This window comes from Orbicella franksi, chromosome 10, assembly GCF_964199315.1.
Source record: "Orbicella franksi chromosome 10, jaOrbFran1.1, whole genome shotgun sequence".
NCBI classification, from domain to species: Eukaryota; Metazoa; Cnidaria; class Anthozoa; order Scleractinia; family Merulinidae; genus Orbicella; species Orbicella franksi.
This window is the reverse complement of record NC_138154.1, coordinates 10,045,981-10,065,980: the sequence shown is the minus strand read 5'-3', so window position 1 is coordinate 10,065,980 and position 20,000 is coordinate 10,045,981. Positions and strand designations below refer to the sequence as shown.

General features: G+C 40.8%; 3 protein-coding genes across 5 annotated transcripts in view; all 3 read left to right on the top strand.

Moving 5' to 3' along the window:
• The window catches only part of LOC145501378 (transcription initiation factor TFIID subunit 8-like), a 14,825-nt gene extending 6,429 nt beyond the window's left edge, over positions 1-8,396 (top strand). Inside the window, exons 3-7 of the mRNA XM_081480869.1 lie at positions 288-350; positions 3,417-3,541; positions 5,020-5,105; positions 6,139-6,206; positions 7,964-8,396. Coding sequence (XP_081336995.1) covers positions 288-350; positions 3,417-3,541; positions 5,020-5,105; positions 6,139-6,206; positions 7,964-8,169 — 548 coding nt within the window. The 3' untranslated portion in view covers positions 8,170-8,396. The remainder of the gene's footprint in view (positions 1-287; positions 351-3,416; positions 3,542-5,019; positions 5,106-6,138; positions 6,207-7,963) is intronic.
• A 360-nt stretch (positions 8,397-8,756) lies between these two features.
• LOC145501377 (aquaporin-3-like) lies at positions 8,757-17,247 on the top strand. 2 transcript variants are annotated; one of them, XM_081480867.1, is made up of 7 exons: positions 8,757-9,893; positions 11,008-11,107; positions 11,584-11,710; positions 12,152-12,289; positions 13,133-13,251; positions 13,632-13,849; positions 14,904-17,247. In XM_081480867.1, the coding sequence occupies exons 2-7, from the start codon at positions 11,027-11,029 to the stop codon at positions 15,100-15,102; spliced, it is 882 nt and encodes a 293-aa protein (XP_081336993.1). In that variant the 5' UTR covers positions 8,757-9,893; positions 11,008-11,026; the 3' UTR covers positions 15,103-17,247. The 2 variants fall into 2 exon arrangements, with proteins under 2 accessions (XP_081336993.1, XP_081336994.1); XM_081480868.1 differs by lacking the exon at positions 12,152-12,289 and having other exon boundaries at positions 8,757-11,107.
• A 223-nt stretch (positions 17,248-17,470) lies between these two features.
• The window catches only part of LOC145501079 (aquaporin-3-like), a 13,716-nt gene continuing 11,186 nt past the window's right edge, over positions 17,471-20,000 (top strand). Inside the window, exon 1 of one of the 2 annotated variants that reach the window (XM_081480640.1) lies at positions 17,471-18,078. The gene's annotated coding sequence lies outside the window, so the exon portion shown is untranslated. Of the gene's footprint in view, positions 18,090-20,000 lie in introns of both variants that reach the window. The other variant, XM_081480638.1, reaches the window with a different exon arrangement.

Below are 20,000 nucleotides of genomic sequence, written 5' to 3'. Positions count from 1 at the left end.
AAGATTGGACATATACCATAAGAAATGAATATTTAATACTAACCCCAATCTGCAAAATACACTCCAAACCTCTCTTCAAGTCTTGCAGTCTTGTACTTATATGTACACTGCAGGCAGAATTCACTTGCACATGTAGTTTGTATTATTGTATTTTAACAATTTATTTGATTTATGTACTTTTTTCCTTTCTCAAAGATGTTAGCTCAATAGAGCCACTCTGATAATTCGAGTTGAAATTAAGTGTATATATGTATGTATGTTTGATTGTTTTGTTTCAATGTTTGAAGGTGCTGATCTTGATTCTTTACCATCTTATGGAAAACGTCCAAATCGGATTCATGTCAACAACCGTAAGTCGGTGATTCATTTGCATGTACATGTATGTATGTTACTTTTTGTTGTAGGATCTTTAATATATGTAGGTACTGGAGTTTACCACAACTTGTCTTAAAATTTGAATTTACATGTAATTTTCATTTAAATGCATTGTATGATAGGTTGTATAGCGACCTCAGGCATAATCAGTTTTTGCACTGTCAGGTTCCGAAATTGCGCTTTCCTGGTCACCAATGCGACGAAAAATTTTGCACTGGCGACTAGAATTTTACAACTGGTTGCCAGTGGGCAATTAACTACATGTATTTCATGCCATGATAATTGCACAAACAATACTTTGATTTTCAGCCAAATCAATTAAAATAAAATTCAAAGCCACCCGCCAATTGGTCACTTCCTTTTTACCTTTCCTCTGCTTTTGAAGTATAAAACCGATTTTCCTGTTATTATAAATCTACCACAACGTTTTACAGCTACGATCAGTGCAAAGCTTCGCCACCATGTTTTTTCAGCGGTTTCCCATAACATACGTATTGCGGGTGCAAGATGGCCCCATGCGTTCTTTCGCCATGAATATTTATTCAGGCAATTTGGTGTCCAAAGATGTTCTGAAATCTTTCCGTAATTTATTACAAAGTGGAGACAGAACATCCGCGAAGAAATTAGATGAAGATTTAGATATTCTCTGGGCGTCAAAAGGTGGAAATGTAGATCTGTTAAAGTGGTCAAAAGATGATTTCAGCACTAGTTTGATTCCTGATTACATTGATTGCAAATATTTTGCTGGCAAGCCCGTGGTGACCAAAAATTTTGGTTTGTGTTTTGCTTGGAAGGAAAAATTTTATTGACACTTTTTGGCGACCACATTTTTCCATATGGCGACTGAAAAAAAAAATTTCAGTCACCAGTTGGTGCCGAAAAAAGTTAATTTCGGACCCTGACTGTGCCTTTTACAGAGAAAGAGATTACTTTTTACTGTGAGAGTCAAAAAGCCGTGAACACTTTGATTTGATTTTGACATGTCAATTGTGCAGCCACCAATCAGATGCAAGATAAAACCAAAAAAAAAGAAACAGACAATTTTAACAGTCTCTCTCGATCAGTCAGTATGTTTTGATCACTTTACCTTCCAAAAACCGTCTTTACCCTGTAGTTTTCACATTACAAAACCTTATAACCACTTTGCAACCTCAGACATTATTTTTTCTTGACTGGAACTCTTTGTAAAATTATTACAATAAACATTGCCTGGAAACCGTCCCACCAAAACGGTGCAAAAAATCGTGAGCCTGGAATTTTCATACTTATTAAAATACTTAATATTTGAATACGCATCTAATTTTAGTGTTGCTCTTTTGATTGGAGGAGCAGGCACAGAAGAATTTCTGCTTTTGCAAGTGTGAGACACATTTTTCTTTTTCATCATGTACATGGCCAAATTCATTGCGTTGAAGATGAGCAAAATAAAATTATCATACACAGCTACATGTCGGTTATGAAAGGATATCATATCTTAATGGTGCTTGTGTTGCCTTCAAAGTCGTTAGAAAATGTGTTTTGTGAAGTTGTTAGAAAATGCATAATGTGCATATTAAAATGAGATTGTACTTGTTGCAGGCACTTAAGTTTCCAAACTTCAATCTCTCCCTGCTGCATTTGACCGCCAAATCCTTGAATATTTTTTTCTTTCCCCTGGTGCTCTCATTGGAAGCTTCTTTTTTACCTAACATATCGGTTTTTTTCCTGAAACCCATTATTCTGGTACACAATATAGTAATCTTTAAATTTTAATTTAGGAAAATCTCACGTATACATTATGTATGGTTGGTATTGTGCGTTATTACAAGCAGTTGCATATTGTAAATACAAAAAAAGAATATTTTCTCTTTATTTATTTTCAATTGCTCCCTACCCTTGTTATTTCCAAATCTTCTCACTTTCCATTTGATTTTTTTTGGAGTGATCAGGGTTCTTGTTTATAATTAATATTGCCAAATATAGCAACGAATGTAGTTGAATATAGAAGAGCTGTCTGGTTTTCAAGCCTAAGGCCTCAGTTATATGGTCTGGGGTGCCTGAAACCACCCTCCCCCTGAGGAAACTTTATTGAGCATTTACATGTATATGAGAAAATGTTGTCTCTGTAGTCCGAGTCAAAGTGGACCCTGCATGATTATTCATGACCATTATTGAATAATCAAGTGTGCAAATATCCCTCTTTCTGTGAGTTTCCCTCGGTCATTCGATCAAAGTGGGTTTTCACTTCTTTGATGTGAATTTCTGCTTTAAATCCTAAATCTAGGCATTATGTGACACTCGCCATGCCGAGAGTTGTCTCCGTTAGGCAAGCCAAAGCATTTGTATGAAGAAAAGTTGTCTCGCTTGCCAGGGTTACCCTACCTGCTGAGGCGAGACAACTCGCCCACCCGAGTTGTCTTGCCCCCCGAGACGGGTTAGTGATCCTAATGTAAACGGTTGGTTGAATTTTGCAAAGAAATAAGCTAAAAGTTACCTCGGCCAAGGTAACTTGGGGGGAAGGCTGTCTCGGGTACCCAAGGCCATATAAATGGGGCATTAGGCTGCAAGTCCACGTGTACAGGTTTGAGCCAAACATCGTCTAAAATTGCTCAAATTTCCAGTTTGCTTGCACAAATAAAACAGGTTACATGTAAATTAGTAATTATAAAACTACAGGGTAACAGCCATTTTTCAGAAGGAAAAACGATCAAAGTGTGGTTTAGTGACTGAGGAAACACCATCAATTTGGTTGCTTTCTTTGCAGTTTTATTTCACATCTGATTGGTGGCCACACAATCGACATGTCAAAATCAAATCATAGTGTTCATGGCTTTTTGACTTTCACAGCAATTATTTTGAATAATTATTAATATTACTTTCCCAATCTGATTTGTTAAAATCACTCTGGATATGCCCTGGCTAGTGTTGTCTTATAATTTCTTTTTGAATCTCACGTCACGTTTCTTTGTTAAACAGTTTAAGAAAAAAATGTCTGGTGTGCTACATGTAGTTAAGACATCATGGGCATACAAAGTTAACCAGGGTATTACTTCCTTTTGTAGCACCGAAGTCCCGTGTAGTACCAACAGCCAAGTCGTTAGCAGCAGGCACCAGACAGACACGCCCAGCACACATTCCAGCACACCTCCCACCACTCCCTGATCCCCATTCTTACATCAAGACACCGGTAAGTCATTTGTTTAAGAATTAGAAGTTTAATTTAAGGAACCCTTGTCCTCTTGTTCAAAAGTTAGTTGGATTGCTAATGTTGTTATCATTGTGACATAGTGCTATTTCTGTGTAAAGGAGCTCAGTCCTAGGATTTTGAAATATCTTGGCCATTATGGGTCATGCACAACATTTAATTTGTAGGAAACCTGAAAATAGTAGTTTTACTGAGACAGAAAAACACTAAAGAGATAATTATAATAAACCATAAAGGAACAAGGATGGTTAAGGATGGAAAAAAATTAACACAGATTACAAACGATGAACTTTTCAAGGCTAAGCTTTTCAAGATGCACAACCTGTATGGCGTAGCTAAGGCTGTATGTGCACTTCCACAGGGAAATAGTACATGTACCTTGAGTTCAGGTATACATGTAGGGGCCACAAATGATAAATCTAATGGAGTCTTTGCAAGGCAACGAGACTTTTAACTTTTGGTAACCTGAGAATTCTTAGCCTTGAAACTGAGGTCACATCATGAAAACACCTCTGACTACAAGAATCGAGAAATTTGACCTAGAATTCAGCAAGATATGTCGTTTTAAGGACTATTTCGCACCCCTAAATGGCACTTATGAATAACCTCTTTATTTGGAAGCAGAACATTTTATTATGCAGTAGAGCCCTGGTAACTTGAACTCGGATAACTTGAACTTCACCGCTAACTTGAACCAAGTCCCATTTCCATTGGATTTGACCCCACTTTTCAGTCATTTTAACTCGGTTAACTTGAACTTAGCCTGCGAACGCAGACGTATTTCCGGCTATCACTTGGTTCTGCTGAAAAATAACGCCTGCGAACCCGAGCCAGGAAACGATTTCTGTGACGTAATGACTTTTGTTTCTCCTAGGCCAATCAGATTCCATGATAGAATGAAACTCGAGTGCTCCTCACAGGGAATACCTTGCGCAGTAGTTCTGGGGTTATTTGAGCTAAACTGTGATTGGCTTAGAATTCCTACGTCACAAAAATCGTTTTCTGGCTCGGGCTCGCAGACGCAGCTGTCACTGTATACTGAAGTGCTGAAAAATCAGTAAACTATCAATTATTAACATGGCAAGTTGGATGTTCAATCGACCCAGATAACTCGAACCCCCACTAACTCGAACTGTTTTTCGTTACCAGGGTTCTACTGTGATTATTATTTCTGGCTTTTTTTTATCTTTTATTTTGAGTTACGTAAGCTTAGGTATTGAGTTAGACTCTGCAGATTTCCAAAGCAGAATGTCACGTAATACATCATCTAAGCAGCATCAGTAATTAAAACATTACTTTGTGTACAAGTTATTTTCAGATATCAGGGTGAGTGTGATTTTGCTTTCCATTGCGATGAAATGCAAAACTTTCCTGTTCTGCTACAATTGAAGATAGATGTATGCAAGTATTTTTTCTTCTGTTTTGTGTTCTCTAAATCAGCGGCGTGTATCTGATTACAGGCTTTCAGACAGTCAAGCAAAGAATATCAAGCAGTAAGAGAGAAGTACGCTGCCCAGAGAAAAGAGATAGAAGAAGGTTTATCTAAGTAAGTACATGTTTATCATGTTGAAGATTTTAACAGCCAGGAAAAAAAAAACCACTTTTTTACATGTATGGTATGTATACGGCTGTATGTGTATATTTACAGCACAGATATACAGTGTGTTTGAAAAGTGGAGAGAAGTCAATGAACTGTGCTTTTGTGGTGATAGAATGTTGGTAAAGGGCAAATTAATAGGACAAAAAGTAACCTCATTGGTCACAGTACATGTAATCTTCTCTGCTCAAAAAGTGTGGTTAAATTCAGTTACGATTTTGCTGTTTTGGGACAACACACTTTCCACAACACACTTCCTACAGTACCTTCTCTTTCAGGGGCAGGTGTGGGGCGGGGGGGAGGGGGTGGATGGGAGTGGGTGGGATTGTTGCTTAAGGCAACACCGCCCTTTCCCCTTCTATTTAGTACATTTAGGCCCCTTCCCCCCATGTAGTACGTTTAAGCCCCCATCTAGTAGATTTAGGCCCCCAGTCTAGTCCATTTAGGCACCCTCCCCCCATCTTGTACATTTAGGCCCCAACCTAATACATTAAGGCCCCCATCTAGTATATTTACATGTAGGCCCCCTTCCCCCCATCTAGTACTATAAGATACACATGTATTGAGGATTAGTTGTGGGGTAGGTGGGCAGAGGTTGACAAAATACCAGGTTATTGATTATGCTTTCCACGAGGAAATATCTCCCCCGCAGTGCAGAATGCTGCAAAGGTTATTTCCCTGCCGTGAAACAGTTGGTCAGTTAAGATTTTTTTTTCGCTCTCTCTTACGGTCAACATGTATTTGCATTAAGTCCCCATGTTTGTGCACATTTCCTGCACTAATCGCTCCACCGCCCCCCCCCCCCCCCTCCCCTCGCACCACACCCTGAGCCATGTCTCTTAAAGGTAAGGTAAACGTAAGGTAAAATCTTTATTTAGACACGGTATTTCCATCAGGACTTAACAATGTTAGCATATAATAGCATATAGCATAGAATATTGTACTCTTTCACCAGTAATGTACAGTGCTTCCTTGTTCACAGGTTTTTAGCCAAGACAGCTGAACTCAGTTCTGGAATCTGTGAAGGTTTAGACGCGCCATCGTTTCCATGTAAGTGTAATCAGATAACTCACTTTCTGCCAACGCAAAATTCAGCTCATCAGAATCAACTGTAAAGCCCTGGTCAAACGGATAGTCGATGATAGTTGAAGCGCGCGCTTCCGTTTGACCACCAACTGTCATGCACTATCATCGACTGTCATCAACTATCAATCATTCTGAGCTTGTTCAAATTTTTCATGATAGTCGATGATAGTTTTTCTCGTTTGACCGCGCGTATGATGGTTCGTGATAGTTTTTCGGTCAGCTGTTTTGGTAATCACAGGCCCGATAGCGGTCAGTATTTCCTCAAATGTTTCACAGTTCATGCGGAACATTTCGTTGTAAGCGGCAGTGTCCTCCACTCGCAATTCTTCCATCAATTTTAACAGCCCGCTTTCGTGTCTCCTTTTGATCCATTCCCTTGTCCGTCCTCTCTTCCACCAACGCTCTCCAGATTTATCTTCCGTACATTCCTCCAACAAATCGATTACCAGTAAACAAGCAGCCGCCCTCTTTCGTCGCGAAAAATTAATACTTTTACAAGTTTGTCTCACGCGACGCCATTTAGTGTTCACATTTTTACGCGGAAAGAGCCTGCAACTAGCTGCTGGAGTGACTTTGCTCGCGCGACTGCCGGTGAACTATCGTCAACTGTCACGAACTTCTTTGGCCGTTTGACTATGTGAATGATAGTTGGTTATAGTTGATGACAGTTAGGAGAGAATCAACTATCATTGACTATCATGCGCCGTTTGACCAGGGCTTAAGACCAAAATTGAGGCCTTTTTTGTCTTTCCGCCGGTCTTACCCAGTTTTTCCCCTTTGCTGAGTACAAGGTACATAATACTGTGGGTACAATATACATGTAACACAAAATATTCGAGCACGTGGGAACACAGCGAGAAAGGTTTTTGTCGCTTTGAATGTTTTTTCCAAGGCCGAGAAACATTCTTGAACATGATATTTTTACTCCACTTAAATACTAATTGATTCAGCTTCTTAGGCGTTCTTTCTTTGAGATACTGTTCTTCAAAACATGTAAATGTGGTATGTTGTGTACAATTGGTTATTTTTTCTTTCTTCTGGTATAAAGGCTAATTTCTCCTTCTTTTTACAGTAATAGTCTGTAAGACAATTTTATCGCTCTATACCGTTTGTTCGCTTTTTTTTTTTTTGGTCTGTGAGACGCGCGCAAAGCAAGGCCAAGTCTAATCTGTTTGTTAATACAGGCTGTAGATCAAGATTAATACACTATAAAATACAAACCCTTCCCCACCCCACCCCTACCCCACACCCTACCCCACCTACCCGTGGGGCAACCTACCCAATCGTGTTCTTAAAGGAGCTCAGTAGACCTTTCCCGCATTCCACTTCAGTGCGTACGAACAGTAGTACCACAGCGAGGTTGGGGTGGACATTTTCATACATTTGTTGTATTTTTGTCCACCCTGATCTCGACTTGGCGCCATTGTTTGTTGGAATGCGGGAAAGGTCTTTTGAACGAAACCCAAAAATAATAGTTTACTAAGACAGAAAACCACCAAAGGGATGATAATAAACCCTAAAGGAACAAGGATGGTTAAGGATGGAGAAGATTAACACGGATTACAAACGACGAACTTGAACAATTTAGGCTAACTGAACTTTTCGGGAGGAACAAACCGTGACGAAGCTTCGCTAACCTACATGTAACACAAGCACTACATCTGGATCTATTGCGCGAAAGGTCTGTGTTAATCTGTACGTGTGTATTTTCTTCGCTGCAGTACTGGTGAACGAATTGAACGACTTGCCATACTTGCCCGCTGTGGGTGACTTTGACGAAACAGAGCTTCAAGAACAGGATGCACCACTTAATAAAGAGTTACTCCCAAATGGCGTGTTACCTACCAGCTCACAAGGCACGGACTCATTCGACAATCCTTTCCTTCGACCGGCTAAACGGGCGCGGAAAGTTGCCAAACCAAGCTGAAGTGCTTTGGGATTTGGTGAACTGTCGCCTGGGAGCGAACAATCTCCGACAGCACTCGACAGATAATCCTCAGTCCGATCCGATTCGTACTAAGCAATCAGAATGGTCGGAACAAATACCGAGCGTAATCCGATCAGAATCCGATTGTTCACGTTGTCTTTCGTTCCTTGCAAGAGACTTTTAAAATTGAATTTATTGTGCATATAACGTGCCAAAGACGGATAAATGTTCTTCAATTGTTTGCTGTTGTGTTGTGTTTAATTTCAGAATACCAGGCAGTAAGGAAGGTTCATTAATCTGAAATTTCCGGTCCGTGGTCTGTATTGGTCTGACAGTGCAGAACGAAGTGCTACAATGCTCCGCTGTCCCATAGTGGGTAGCCTGCGTTGCAAACGCATTCCTATCGTCTTCCAATGCTCCTCCCTGCTTCAATCCCCGCTCTTACTTTACCTGTCCCCCTGTCCTCCAGTTTACCCCTGTTACGTAGGCTGATAGTCGGTGACAATGAAATAAATCTAATGATGGCGAAAGCGAAGAAAATTGACACTTTGATAAGCGACATAAACGAGAGATTTTTCTGAACGGGATAAGATATTTTTTCCGTGTTTCTATTGAGTCGCTGACGAAAGTTTGGGAGAACTCTAAAAAGCTGCAACTCGTGCGCATGCCCAGTCCGGTGCTATTTGTTAGGTCATACGAGGGCGTCTAAGATTTTTCGCGTCGGGAAGGCGGTCTGTGAAAGAAGTCCTCAGATAAACTGCCTGAGAAGATGGCCTCTGGAGACACGTAATTTGAAGGATTGGTTAGAGTTTTAGACTAAGATGCTCACTGACCCCATAAATATCCACTGGTTTGCTCCAACTATCGTTCCATCACATCACCTACAGAACATATCCTGAAGCCTCCAATTTTCTTACGATACGATTTGGGATTTGGTTAGCGGACCCGACTTGTGGTAGCGATTCAGAGAGTAATCTCTATTCTCCGTCAATTGATTTCCGTTTTATTGACACATCAGTGAGAAAATGCAGTTTCTTCAGCTTGATCCAGTTTACGAAAACTGACGGTGAGAAATAGCTTCGCAGTAACTTGGCTAGATTCTACCAACTAGCGACTCTCTGAGGCCCGGTCCACAGTACACTAGCTACCCCGGAGAAATTTGAAAACGCAACAATCATCTCGGGCAGGGAAATCACACGATGCCATCGTATTCGAAAAACTCCGTTTTCGAAATGTGTTCCGTCCACCTAAAACTCAAAGTCGGGGTTTTCAAATTCTTCGGTGTGAACAGTGTTTTCGAAAAGCTCCCAATTTTTGTGACGGGTTTAGTGTGGACGGAGCTGCGTTTTCGAATTTCTCCAGTGTAATGTAGATAGGGCCCGAAAGTTGTATTCGACTTCAATAAAAAAAAAAAAATCATAGTAGCAAAATAAAACTAAATATGTAGAAACAAAACAAAACAAATATATACGAGCAAAAAGAGCAAAACGGACATTCTTTCGTAGATACTCGTGAACCCCGTGCTTCGTGCCTGTGGCTCGGGCGCGGGATTTGCTCGTGATGCAGTCACGGTCGTGTGACTGTCACTCGAAGATCATTTTCAAAGTCATTTGCCCTCGAAGAACTCTGTTCGAATTTAACGTACCTGATAAGCTGTGACCAAAGCTGCTGTCTACAGAGGGAATCCGATTGAGGGTTTGGACAGGTAAAAGATTTTACAGAAGGTGTGAATGAAATTCTCATATACATGTATACAGTATGAGGTTGTGTAAACGATGTGGATATAAATAACGAAAGATCCTTGACACATGGCACTCGGGCAGATACTTGGCAGTGTATGTGTTGTTATTAATACATTATTACCTTAATTCGGTTGAACTAGCTGTTCGAACTGCTGTTATTTATTTTGCTTCCAAGACGAGGGCGAAGTGCTAACGAATTATATATTTAAATTTGATTTTTAAAAAACAAATCAACTTAACGCGTTCATAAAACCATAACGCAGGGCTGTTGTTTTTTGGTCTTTGGGAGGTGTATCAGTAGCGGGGCTATATACAGAGGCCGGGTTTTCGTAAGAGGAATATTGGCGTTTCAAATTCGGCTGGGCTTATACTTTATTGAAAAGAAAACTTTGTCGGCAATGTTTCATTATGGAATTAAATGATGGCTATATATGATAGTTTCAACCCACGGCCAGCCCACTTCTTGTTGGCGTGAGTCACGCACTTGAAAGCTGCGAGGATTGCTTAAAACTGGGTATGGAAAATTCCGCGAGTCACGCAAATTTTCGAATTCGTTGGTTTTAATTACAGTTTTAGTGTTAGTGATGCTTATCTTTGTTCAGCTAGTTTAGTTTTACAGCCCTGTTCTCTTTTAGCCTCTTCCAGGCGTTAGTTAGGGCGCAGCGCGAAAACACAGCGGAGCGAAAAATGGAAAGGAAGGGCTGGTGCCAGGATAACCGTGAACGCGTTCCGCGCCGCGCTTCTCCCCTATTTTTCGGCGCGTCATTTTTCGCGCTGCGCCCCAACTAACTTAACGCCTGGAAGAGGCTGGACTATTTTCTGTCCTACTGAAATAAAGACAAAGGGACTAGAAACACGAATAAAAGAATCAGTTTTCTAGTTGAATCTCGATTCTAACGTTCTGCCGACTTTTTTAGGCAGAACTGAAGGATTCAACGAACATTTTAAACCAAATCAATCGAAAACGATTTTTTTGTTCTTTTCTTCATTTAAAAGGACCTAGTTTGACACTTCTTGTACCTTGCGTGCAGGCATTTTCCTGACCCCTTTGCTAATGTTGCTGCATACATTAACTGGTACGTAGTCTTAATTGCAGATACCCACTCTGATCTACCATGGCAAACAGATTACGAGGCCGACTGCCTCCCTTACTGAGAGAAACACTGGCTGAGTTTATGTCTACATTCATCCTAGTGGTTTGTACAAACTGCCCGTTGACTTTTTATTGCAAGGTCGTTCACGCACTGGAATATTAGCTTTGCAGTAGTTTTGGGTTCTTTTCTCCCTATAAGGGGTCTTTGGAATACTGGATGTTTAATTAATTAAAAATAAAGGGATACGCAATATTTTGGGAAAAATAAATTGAATAAGGGATATTTAGAACCCTAATGAGGCCTCAGGGTGGCCCCGACGGTTTCAGCATTTCAGCAAATCTGAGGGATAAAGATGTTCTGAAAAGCATGAGCACGAGTATCGTTTTTATTTTCTAACCAATTGGCGGCAAATCGTCCTGCGGAAGCAACGCACTGGGCAACAGTATGACCAGTTTCGTACCTGACTGTGGTTGCGCGCCATTTTTGTTGCAGTTTTTCATAATGTCGGAAAAAAACACCAGCGCAAATTTTATTAGTTACTTAGTAATTTTCTGTTCCGTGTTTTCTTTTTGTTGTAGACATTTGGCGTCGCCTCTGTCGCCCAGACGGTTCTCAGCCGAGGGAAAAATGGAACCTTTTTTACTATAAATTTCAGCTGGGGCATCGGGGTTACACTTGGTATCTACTGGGCCGGGGGTATATCAGGTAAGTTATCTTAAGCTTATTTAGCCTGGCCTTTTTTTTCATTGAAAACTTATACCTACTGCAAAACCACAGCGTCAAACTAGCGAGAAGCGCCGGATCTATATATAAAGACCTGGATCAGTATAAATGTTGAAATAATGAATAAAATCGGGAAAAGTGACCCGTACGGTAGGGGCGAGAGAGGAGACGAAGCTAAAAGTCAAATTAAAACAAAATTGCAAAATATATTTGCCCGATCCTTTCTCTCAGTCTTAAGCGCTTGAATTATCTAATTAAGAAGAAAAAGACGGTCACTCTCAGCTGGTCAGCTGTTGAATAGCAGACAGTCATCGCGCTAGCAATAATCAACAATACCCGCGTTTAGCAGGTATGTAAGTGAAGTTTGTATCAAGTTGATTCAGTTATAATGTAATCCTCTTCTCGTTTTATTGTCTGTCGAAGGCGCGCATATGAATCCCGCCGTAACACTGGCCTTTGCCGTGGTTCGACGATTGGACTGGATTAAAGTTCCCGTATACTGGCTAGCGCAGTTGTTAGGTGCTTTCATAGCGTCTGCAGCTGTATATTGCATTTACCATGGTAAGATTGAGCTATAGGTCCCGTACCAGCAACTTCTCTTTAAAATTGAGAGCTAGTCATAAAGGATGAGGGATTGCTCCCAAAACAGTGACACCCATAAACCACGCTCCCAGGCCTTTTCCGGGGAACGCAGCTGTAATACCTGTAGTAGTAAAAACATCTCTTTATACAAGCGGTGAACTTTTTTCTATCTCTTCGTTGGGCAACGCTTAAAAATTAATTCTCTTATGCTTAGTTAGACTTTTATAAGTGCTGCTGGGATGTCTTTTGGAAGTGGGTTCCTCACCGAGCCACACTGATTTCGAGAGTAAAATTTATCGTTTGGGCGTACAGCCCAGTAAGAATATAACATCAATTTCCCTAAAAGTTCTATTAGCCCCCACTTCCCTTGGCCCAGCTGTTTTTTTTTAGTTGCTCATTAGATTCCCAAGATAGGGTAAGCAAAGGTAAATTGTGAAAAAGAAACAAATTTTTTAGACGAAGATAATGCTTTCACAGTTGTTTTATTTCTAAAATAACTGAGATACTACGCGCGCGCTGATTGGTCGATAGTAGGTGTTTTTAGATGGGAGTATATAAACACGTACGGTTGTGCAGTTTTAAATTCAAGCGTATTTTGAGAAATATTTTATAAAAGCAAAAGAGCACTTTTTCCGTGTTTATAGAGCCTCACACTAGTGGGTGGGGGTGGGGTGGGGGCTGGGAGATTTCTCAAAAGATATGCATAACTCTCTCGAATTCTCCTGTCCAGGCTACGTCAGCACGGAGAAAGTACTCTATTGCTTAAATTTGAATAATAGACACAACTAATGTTTAAAATAAACTGAAAGTGATTTTTTTCAGATGCTCTGAACGCTTTCGATGGAGGTGTCCGACAGACCGTGGGTGTAAACGCCACTGCAGGGATCTGGGCAACCTACCCCCAGTCCTTCTTGTCCACTGGAAATGGATTTGCAGATCAAGTAATGCTCGCTTCATTATCTTCATTGTTTGAATAGAACTGTAATCTTGGCCTCGAGGAAACAAAAACACAGACAACATGTGCCATTTGGTTTATTTGACGAGTAGCTGGAAACTGGAAGCCAATGATGTAAAGCTAACTTGCTGGAAGAAATTATACCTCATTTTCAGAGGGACACGGCAAAAAATAGAGGGACAACTTTTACTTGTAAGCCGTTTACAGCTACTTTCGGTAGCAAGTTTCAAATTTCTTTACCGCAGATTTTCTTGCTCACACGGAGAATTACTAGTGTGGTTAATATTCTTTATGATGATGACCTGTACATCGGACTCTTCTATAAGGTGTGGGATTCTGTTCTGAGAGCGATGCCTTGTTTTTCAGTTGTTCGGCACGGCTCTTCTTGTCAGCTGTATCTTCGCCATCATAGACAAGAACAACAATTCGCCCGACCAGGGGGTGGCACCGGTCATGATTGGTCTAGTCGTGTTCGTCATTGGCGCCACCTTTGGTTTTAATTGCGGTTACGCCATCAACCCCGCCAGGGATCTGGGACCACGACTGTTCACCGCAGTGGCTGGATGGGGCTGTGAAGTGTTTACGTAAGTCTTTTTTTAAATCAAATATGAACTTCTTTAGATCTAACATTGTCGTCAAAATAGCCACCGGGATTTGTTGTTTGTTTCTTTAAGCTTGCTCGTCGAGCCAATCAATCTCAGATACGGATTCGCGTTTTGTTTTGTTAGATGGCGGAGCAGGGATGGCGTAGTGGCGAGAGCGCTCGCCTCCCACCAAGCAGCCCGGGTTTATTTATTCCGGGCTCGATTCCGACTCAGTGTCATATGTGGGTTGAGTTTGTTGTTGGTTCTCGCTTTGCTCCGAGGGTTTTCCTCCGGGTACTTCGGATCCGGCTTTTCTTCCTCCACAAAAACTCCAGAATCCAATTTGACCAGGATAGAGGACCCGCATTAAAAAATCATCCAAGGCCGATTTGGCTTCATCTCGAAATATTGTAATTTGGATGGTAATTCGTCAGAACTAATTGAAAGCAAGTTTCCTTAGAAACTATCGCAAATTGTCACGCCAGCGTGACACGAAGAAGACTGGGTCATGTTGCTTAGCAACAACAGTGGTGGCCCTGACAGCTGGATCGTGTGGTTACCTGGCTCATGCGTAAATCCATTTAAACTTACGTGTGACTCAGCACAAACAAAGAAACGAAATATTTCTTGTACGTTGATTTTCTTGTTTGGGGCCTTCAATCTTTTTAGTGAAATCGCGAAATTTAAGGGACACGGTTTAATCGCAGTAGCTTAAAAATTTGAAAATTTGGAGGGAGAAATATTGTCCCAACGAAAGCGTGAAATCAAGTTGGTGCAACGAGAAAAGAAAAAAAAAGAAATTCTACAATAAGTTTAAGTAAAGTAAAGTAAGTAAAGTAAGTAACCAAAGATAATAAACTTGTGGCCCTCTATAGCTATATATAGTACTCATATTACAATGGAAAATACTATTTTTATTGTAAGGTAAAGCTGACATTTGCGAAGCCATAAAGTCATGTGATAATCGTTGAAAATTAATCGTCGATATTTAGGCCAAGTCATCATTTTTTTTCCCGGACTCTTTCATATCATCATTCGATCTCGCTGTGTTTAGGGCTTATCGTGGCTGGGCCTGGGTACCAATTATAGCTTGTTTGCTTGGAGGAGTACTGGGCGCCATTATTTACATCATCACTATCGAGCTGCATCATCCAGTATCAGACGACGTCGACAAAACATATCACCCGGTCAGCGGAAGCCATTTCAATGAAGAGGAACCACTCATAAGTTCTAAAAGTAATTTCGTCTCATAGGACCTCTACAGCAGTCGAAAAATATTTCGTCGACATAATTGTTGAGCGATTTGGCTTAATGAGATCAGTTTTAGAACTCTCATGCCCTGAGTATATGAGTTTCTGTTAATAGAATTAGAGGAAAGTAGATTTTTATCGCATCCGCAGAACTAGAACCTAAACCGTGCTGATTAAAAGGCAAGAGTAACACAAGTAACTATAGTAACGAAAATGTAATCCACAACACATTCTCAATGTAATCTGATTGATAGCAAGAGAAGCTAAGAGAGGATCAATGGGGTACGATGCGCTCGTTCTTAGGTTAATTCCTCTTAAGCTATCTTTTAAATAGGCCATTTCCCAGTTATCTTGTGGCTCTGTTTCAAAACGAATCCTCGTACAAAAGCTTTCATATGAAAATAAGTTTGATTTGCATGAAAATGAGCATGTACGCGGAACACATTCATTCACATGGATGATTTTGCATGAAGACTCGTTTTGACGCAAAGGCAAAAGACAACTCAAAAATGGCCTATTACTTCCGGTTTCGGGAATCCACTGGAGGATCTAGAAGTAACCAATCAATCCTATGACGTAAAGTTTGTTCACATGGATGGCCCGAGCGGCCTTAGGTTTTTTCCAGTACGAAAACATCCCTGAGGTAACGCGCATGGTACCATTATAAAAACAATCAAACCAATCTCGTTCCCAGAGCCCTTGTCCAGCAGAACCGTTCCGCTGGGCTAGGGTAACGAGGGCTCTGAGAACGAGATTGCAATCAAACGAAATAAAAAGGTATATTATGTGAGAATAAGGCCTGCATATGAGGGTTAACTCCCCTTCATCCTCTGTTCGTTAATTATTGAATTTCAAGAAGCTATTTCACGTTCACCCTCGTTCCCAGGGTCTCTTATCTTCCCCCCTTCCCAGAGTGAAAGAGGGAGGGAGGGAAGATGAGACGCTCTGGGTGCGAGTTTGTGTCACGTTATTTTATTAAGCCATTTTAGTGATGTGCAAACTGCAAAGTAACCTTCAAATTTATGCAAACCTCAGCCTATAACGGTAGTATAACGAAGTAATTGTGATAAGCCTTATGGTTATGGTAACTGCTGAGGAAGACAAACTTGAAAACCGCTTTGTCTGAGATCAGATCACTGTTGCCTTAGTGCAGATTGCAATCTACAGCACTGACCAATAGCGGAAAAAATGTAAATAAATGAATAAAAAAGATAGGCCAGGAGATCGAATGTAAAAAGCTTGATGGAAATAATCACCAGGGGGTCGCCTATTCATATCGGGGATAGGCGTATACGTTTTTGAGAAAGTTAGAGTTAGCTGCTGCCATTTAGGGTCAGGGCTTGTAAAGGCTGGGGTTCGAATATCATTGGGGATCAGCTATTCCCATAGGAACTGTGAGGGAAAGTTACGAAATTTATCATTGGAACCGTTTTTGATAAAGATTGCATTGCGGTAGCAGCTAGCATGGGTTGCGACAGGTGAAGGGGTTTGGAGACGGCAGGCATTTAAACCACTTCCCAAAAGCTAGGGATCTTCCATTACTTCACTTTGCACAAGATGTTGCTTTTGGACGATTTATACTTGCATAACCTTAAATGTGAGGGCTCTCAGGGGTTTTGGGGAGCGAGGGAACATGCTAAGGGGAGGAGGGTAATCTTTCTTAGATCAATTTGAGGGAATTAACGAGTCATTCCTCTCTCATTTTAACGGTAACTTCGACGAAAACTTCCAGGGAGCAAGGTTTTTTATAATAGGGAGCAAGGGGAAAACACGCAAAAGACTAAAGGGATTGCGAGAACACGTATTTTCTCCCTCCCCCACTCCCCCGTCCCCTACTACGTCGGGAGGTTATTTCAGTTGTTGCATGTCCACCCCATTACCCCATTGTTTTTCTGTTGCGTTAAATTTGTTCACTCAACACTATTACTGCTGATAAACCTGTGGCGACTGCATACTAGCTCAGGATTTCGCAGGACTTTTGGCGGGTACGTTTAATACGTCCTGAAATTTAACATAACCTCAGGAACACAGAAAGAAAGAAAGAAAGAGGTTAAGGTAATTCCCCTGAAATAAAACTGCACATAGATTTTTGTTCAAACTTTGCCCACTGAATATTTATCATATGAGAACTTTAATTATAAAATTAAAAGGGGGGGGGGGGGTGGGGCTGCCCATGCTCGTTAAGGAGCAGTGAGGCATTAAAAATGTCCCATTTTAAGGTTATTTCATGCTTATTACAAGAATACATTCCAAGTTAGTGTAAACTCTTTTTGAGCCCAGACTCCTGAAAACACGCCTTAAACTACAGTCAATTCTTGTGTTGGACAAAAATAAACCTTTTAAGTTTGATTTTGACAGACAGCTAAATCCACCATGTTTTCAATGTGCGCGTGCCAGTCTCGCTGTCAGAGTCTTCGTTCACCTTGACCAGGGTCGGAAAACGAGAGCTCTGGGAGCAACTATTTCAGGCGTGCGCCATAGATTGCAGTCTGCGCAGCGAGACCGGATGGGTAGAATTCGGTTACTTCAAAATGGTTGCTCCCAGAACTCTCATTTTCCGACCGCTGGCCAAGGTGAACGAAGACTCTGGGAACGAGATTGTGCGCGTGCACGAACGCACGCTAATGACGCTATAAATTATGCGCAGTAAGGATGCGCAATGCAATACTGGGGAATGACCTTAATTATGATGGAAACACACAAAAAAAAGCATTAAGAAACTTATTTCCCACTCCCACTTTTACCAATATTCTTCTTTTTAAAGTCCAACTTCATTGCCATGGTTCCTCTTCTTTTATCTCCGGCATGACCCAAGTCAATAGCGTGACTTATCCGTAGCGTGACACCGTACAGTCCGCCTCGATTTGGGAACTTGGCAGTGTCGATAGCAGTACGTGACTTCCCGCAGCTGACACACTGAGCAGCACTCTGACAAAAGCAGCTACACGCTACAGAGGGACTCACTGAAGGTTTGGTGAGGTAAACAGTCGGTATGTGTATAGCATCTTGTGTACAGTACGCAAAACTAACGCCGTGTTTTGAATTACGAATAACTCGTCGAATATAAACAACCGAAAGATGTATTTCAAAATAGAGTTTTGTCATCAATCCCTCACAAAGGTAATACGTGTGTTCTTTTCTACCTGAGCATTGTGCTTTCGCGGCTGCCTTGTATCGCAAAGGCTAAATTTAAAGCGGAGAAAATAAAACTCGATTACGTTTTACTAGACATACAGAGGAGACGTGAAATCCGTGCCAGATACAAGTTTCCCCGTCGAAATTGATCATATGAGCTGAAATGTAAATAGTTCTCGTTTGATATTCTAGTAGAGAGATTAATTCGCACGATAAATGATCTTTACAGATTTTTGACTACTGACTTTGGCTTCAGGCCTTTCTTTTTAAATCACATTTTAAAAATGACGTTAATGGTCATAAATTCGAACTTAAAATGTTTTAAAATTACATTTCCATATCAATTTTGTCTCATATTATGTTTCATATATATTAAAATTAGATTCAAAGCTGAGCCCTTTCAGTCGCTTGTTCTTAAAACATGAGCAACACACTACGAATTTTAACGAAATAAAGATAACAATGGCTGGTTAGGACGATTTATTTTACTATGGAATACGTTGTTGATATATATCAGAATCTTCAATTGTTGTGTTAAGTATTATTTGCATAACATGGTGAAGTCTCACGAATCCAGTCGTCACTTGGTGATCGACGATTTTTGCGACTATCTTTGTGTAAAAAAAAATCTTAATTCCAGCATTTCGTTTTACTCACATTACTGCTGATGTTGAGAGCTGTTGAGTTGCAAGTTGAGTCACAAGTTGAAGTCTGATGTTCACAACTGATTTATCACATTTGTCACATTATTCAAGTGGCGCGACTCATGTAAATTCGAAGTGTCACGCACTCTCAACAATGGAAGCAATGCAGCTGCAAAGTTATGCATTGTTTTGACTCTTTCAGGCAATACAACGAAAACTTTGCTTTTTCTACCCCCCCCCCCTCTAATGTATTCATGCGAGACAAAGGAAGAATAATTTACCTCGAAATGGGGGGGGGGGGAATGGGGGAGGGGTGGGAGGTTTATTGAAAATGACGAGGACTTACTAAACATGCCGTGAAAATCGACGGCAAAAGGCAATGAGCCAGGCAATGAGCGTGATACTCGTTATATGCATAGCCTAAGTTTAATCATACATATTAAAAGTTGTGAGATTTAATTTTGACGCAGCTCTGAACAACGATTTCATACATTCTGATGACACATCTGAAAATGAGTAGCTAAATCAAAACGTGGAGGTTTCTGCCTTTTTCCTAGGAAAGAAGAAATCAATTTGAGGTAGAATGAAGCGATGTTTTATCACTTCCACTCCTCAAGTATTTTCATGAAAAATTTCTTAAGGGACCGTTCATTTTTTATGAGGGAGGGGGGGCTGGTGGGATTTGGGAAGCACCATCTAAAAATTGCATGACCCCCCCTCAGCTTACCAATTTTTTTCACGTGGCACCCCCTTATAGCGGTCATTTTTTGGGATGACCCCCCGCCCCAAAAAAACAAATTGAACAAACAATATTTAGATTTCAACTTTTTAAATATTTCTCTATTATCACCCTACTTCAAGTTATTATGCTCACTATGAAGACTATTTACAATCCCTATACTACAGAGAGCTGTTGTTTAAAAACCAAATCGAAAGAAAAAGAAGTCAATTTCGGATCTCCTAGTTATGGCTCGCCCTGAGCGTGTGGCATTTGGCCTCTCATTGGCATCTTCCTCATCTGAATTGACGAATGCAAGAATGACGTCACTTGAGTCATCTTCTTCCCCAGAGTCAATGGCATCACTGTCATACTCATCATTGTCACTTTCGTCCCTTTCACCA

Bases quoted from the DNA above. Each gene is read 5' to 3' on its own strand.
- LOC145501377 (XM_081480867.1), top strand. From the start codon at position 11,027: ATGGCAAACAGATTACGAGGCCGACTGCCTCCCTTACTGAGAGAAACA. The intron at 11,711-12,151 runs GTAAGTTATCTT...TGTCTGTCGAAG, and splicing joins CTGGGCCGGGGGTATATCAG to GCGCGCATATGAATCCCGCC. The intron at 13,252-13,631 runs GTAATGCTCGCT...CTTGTTTTTCAG, and splicing joins GAAATGGATTTGCAGATCAA to TTGTTCGGCACGGCTCTTCT.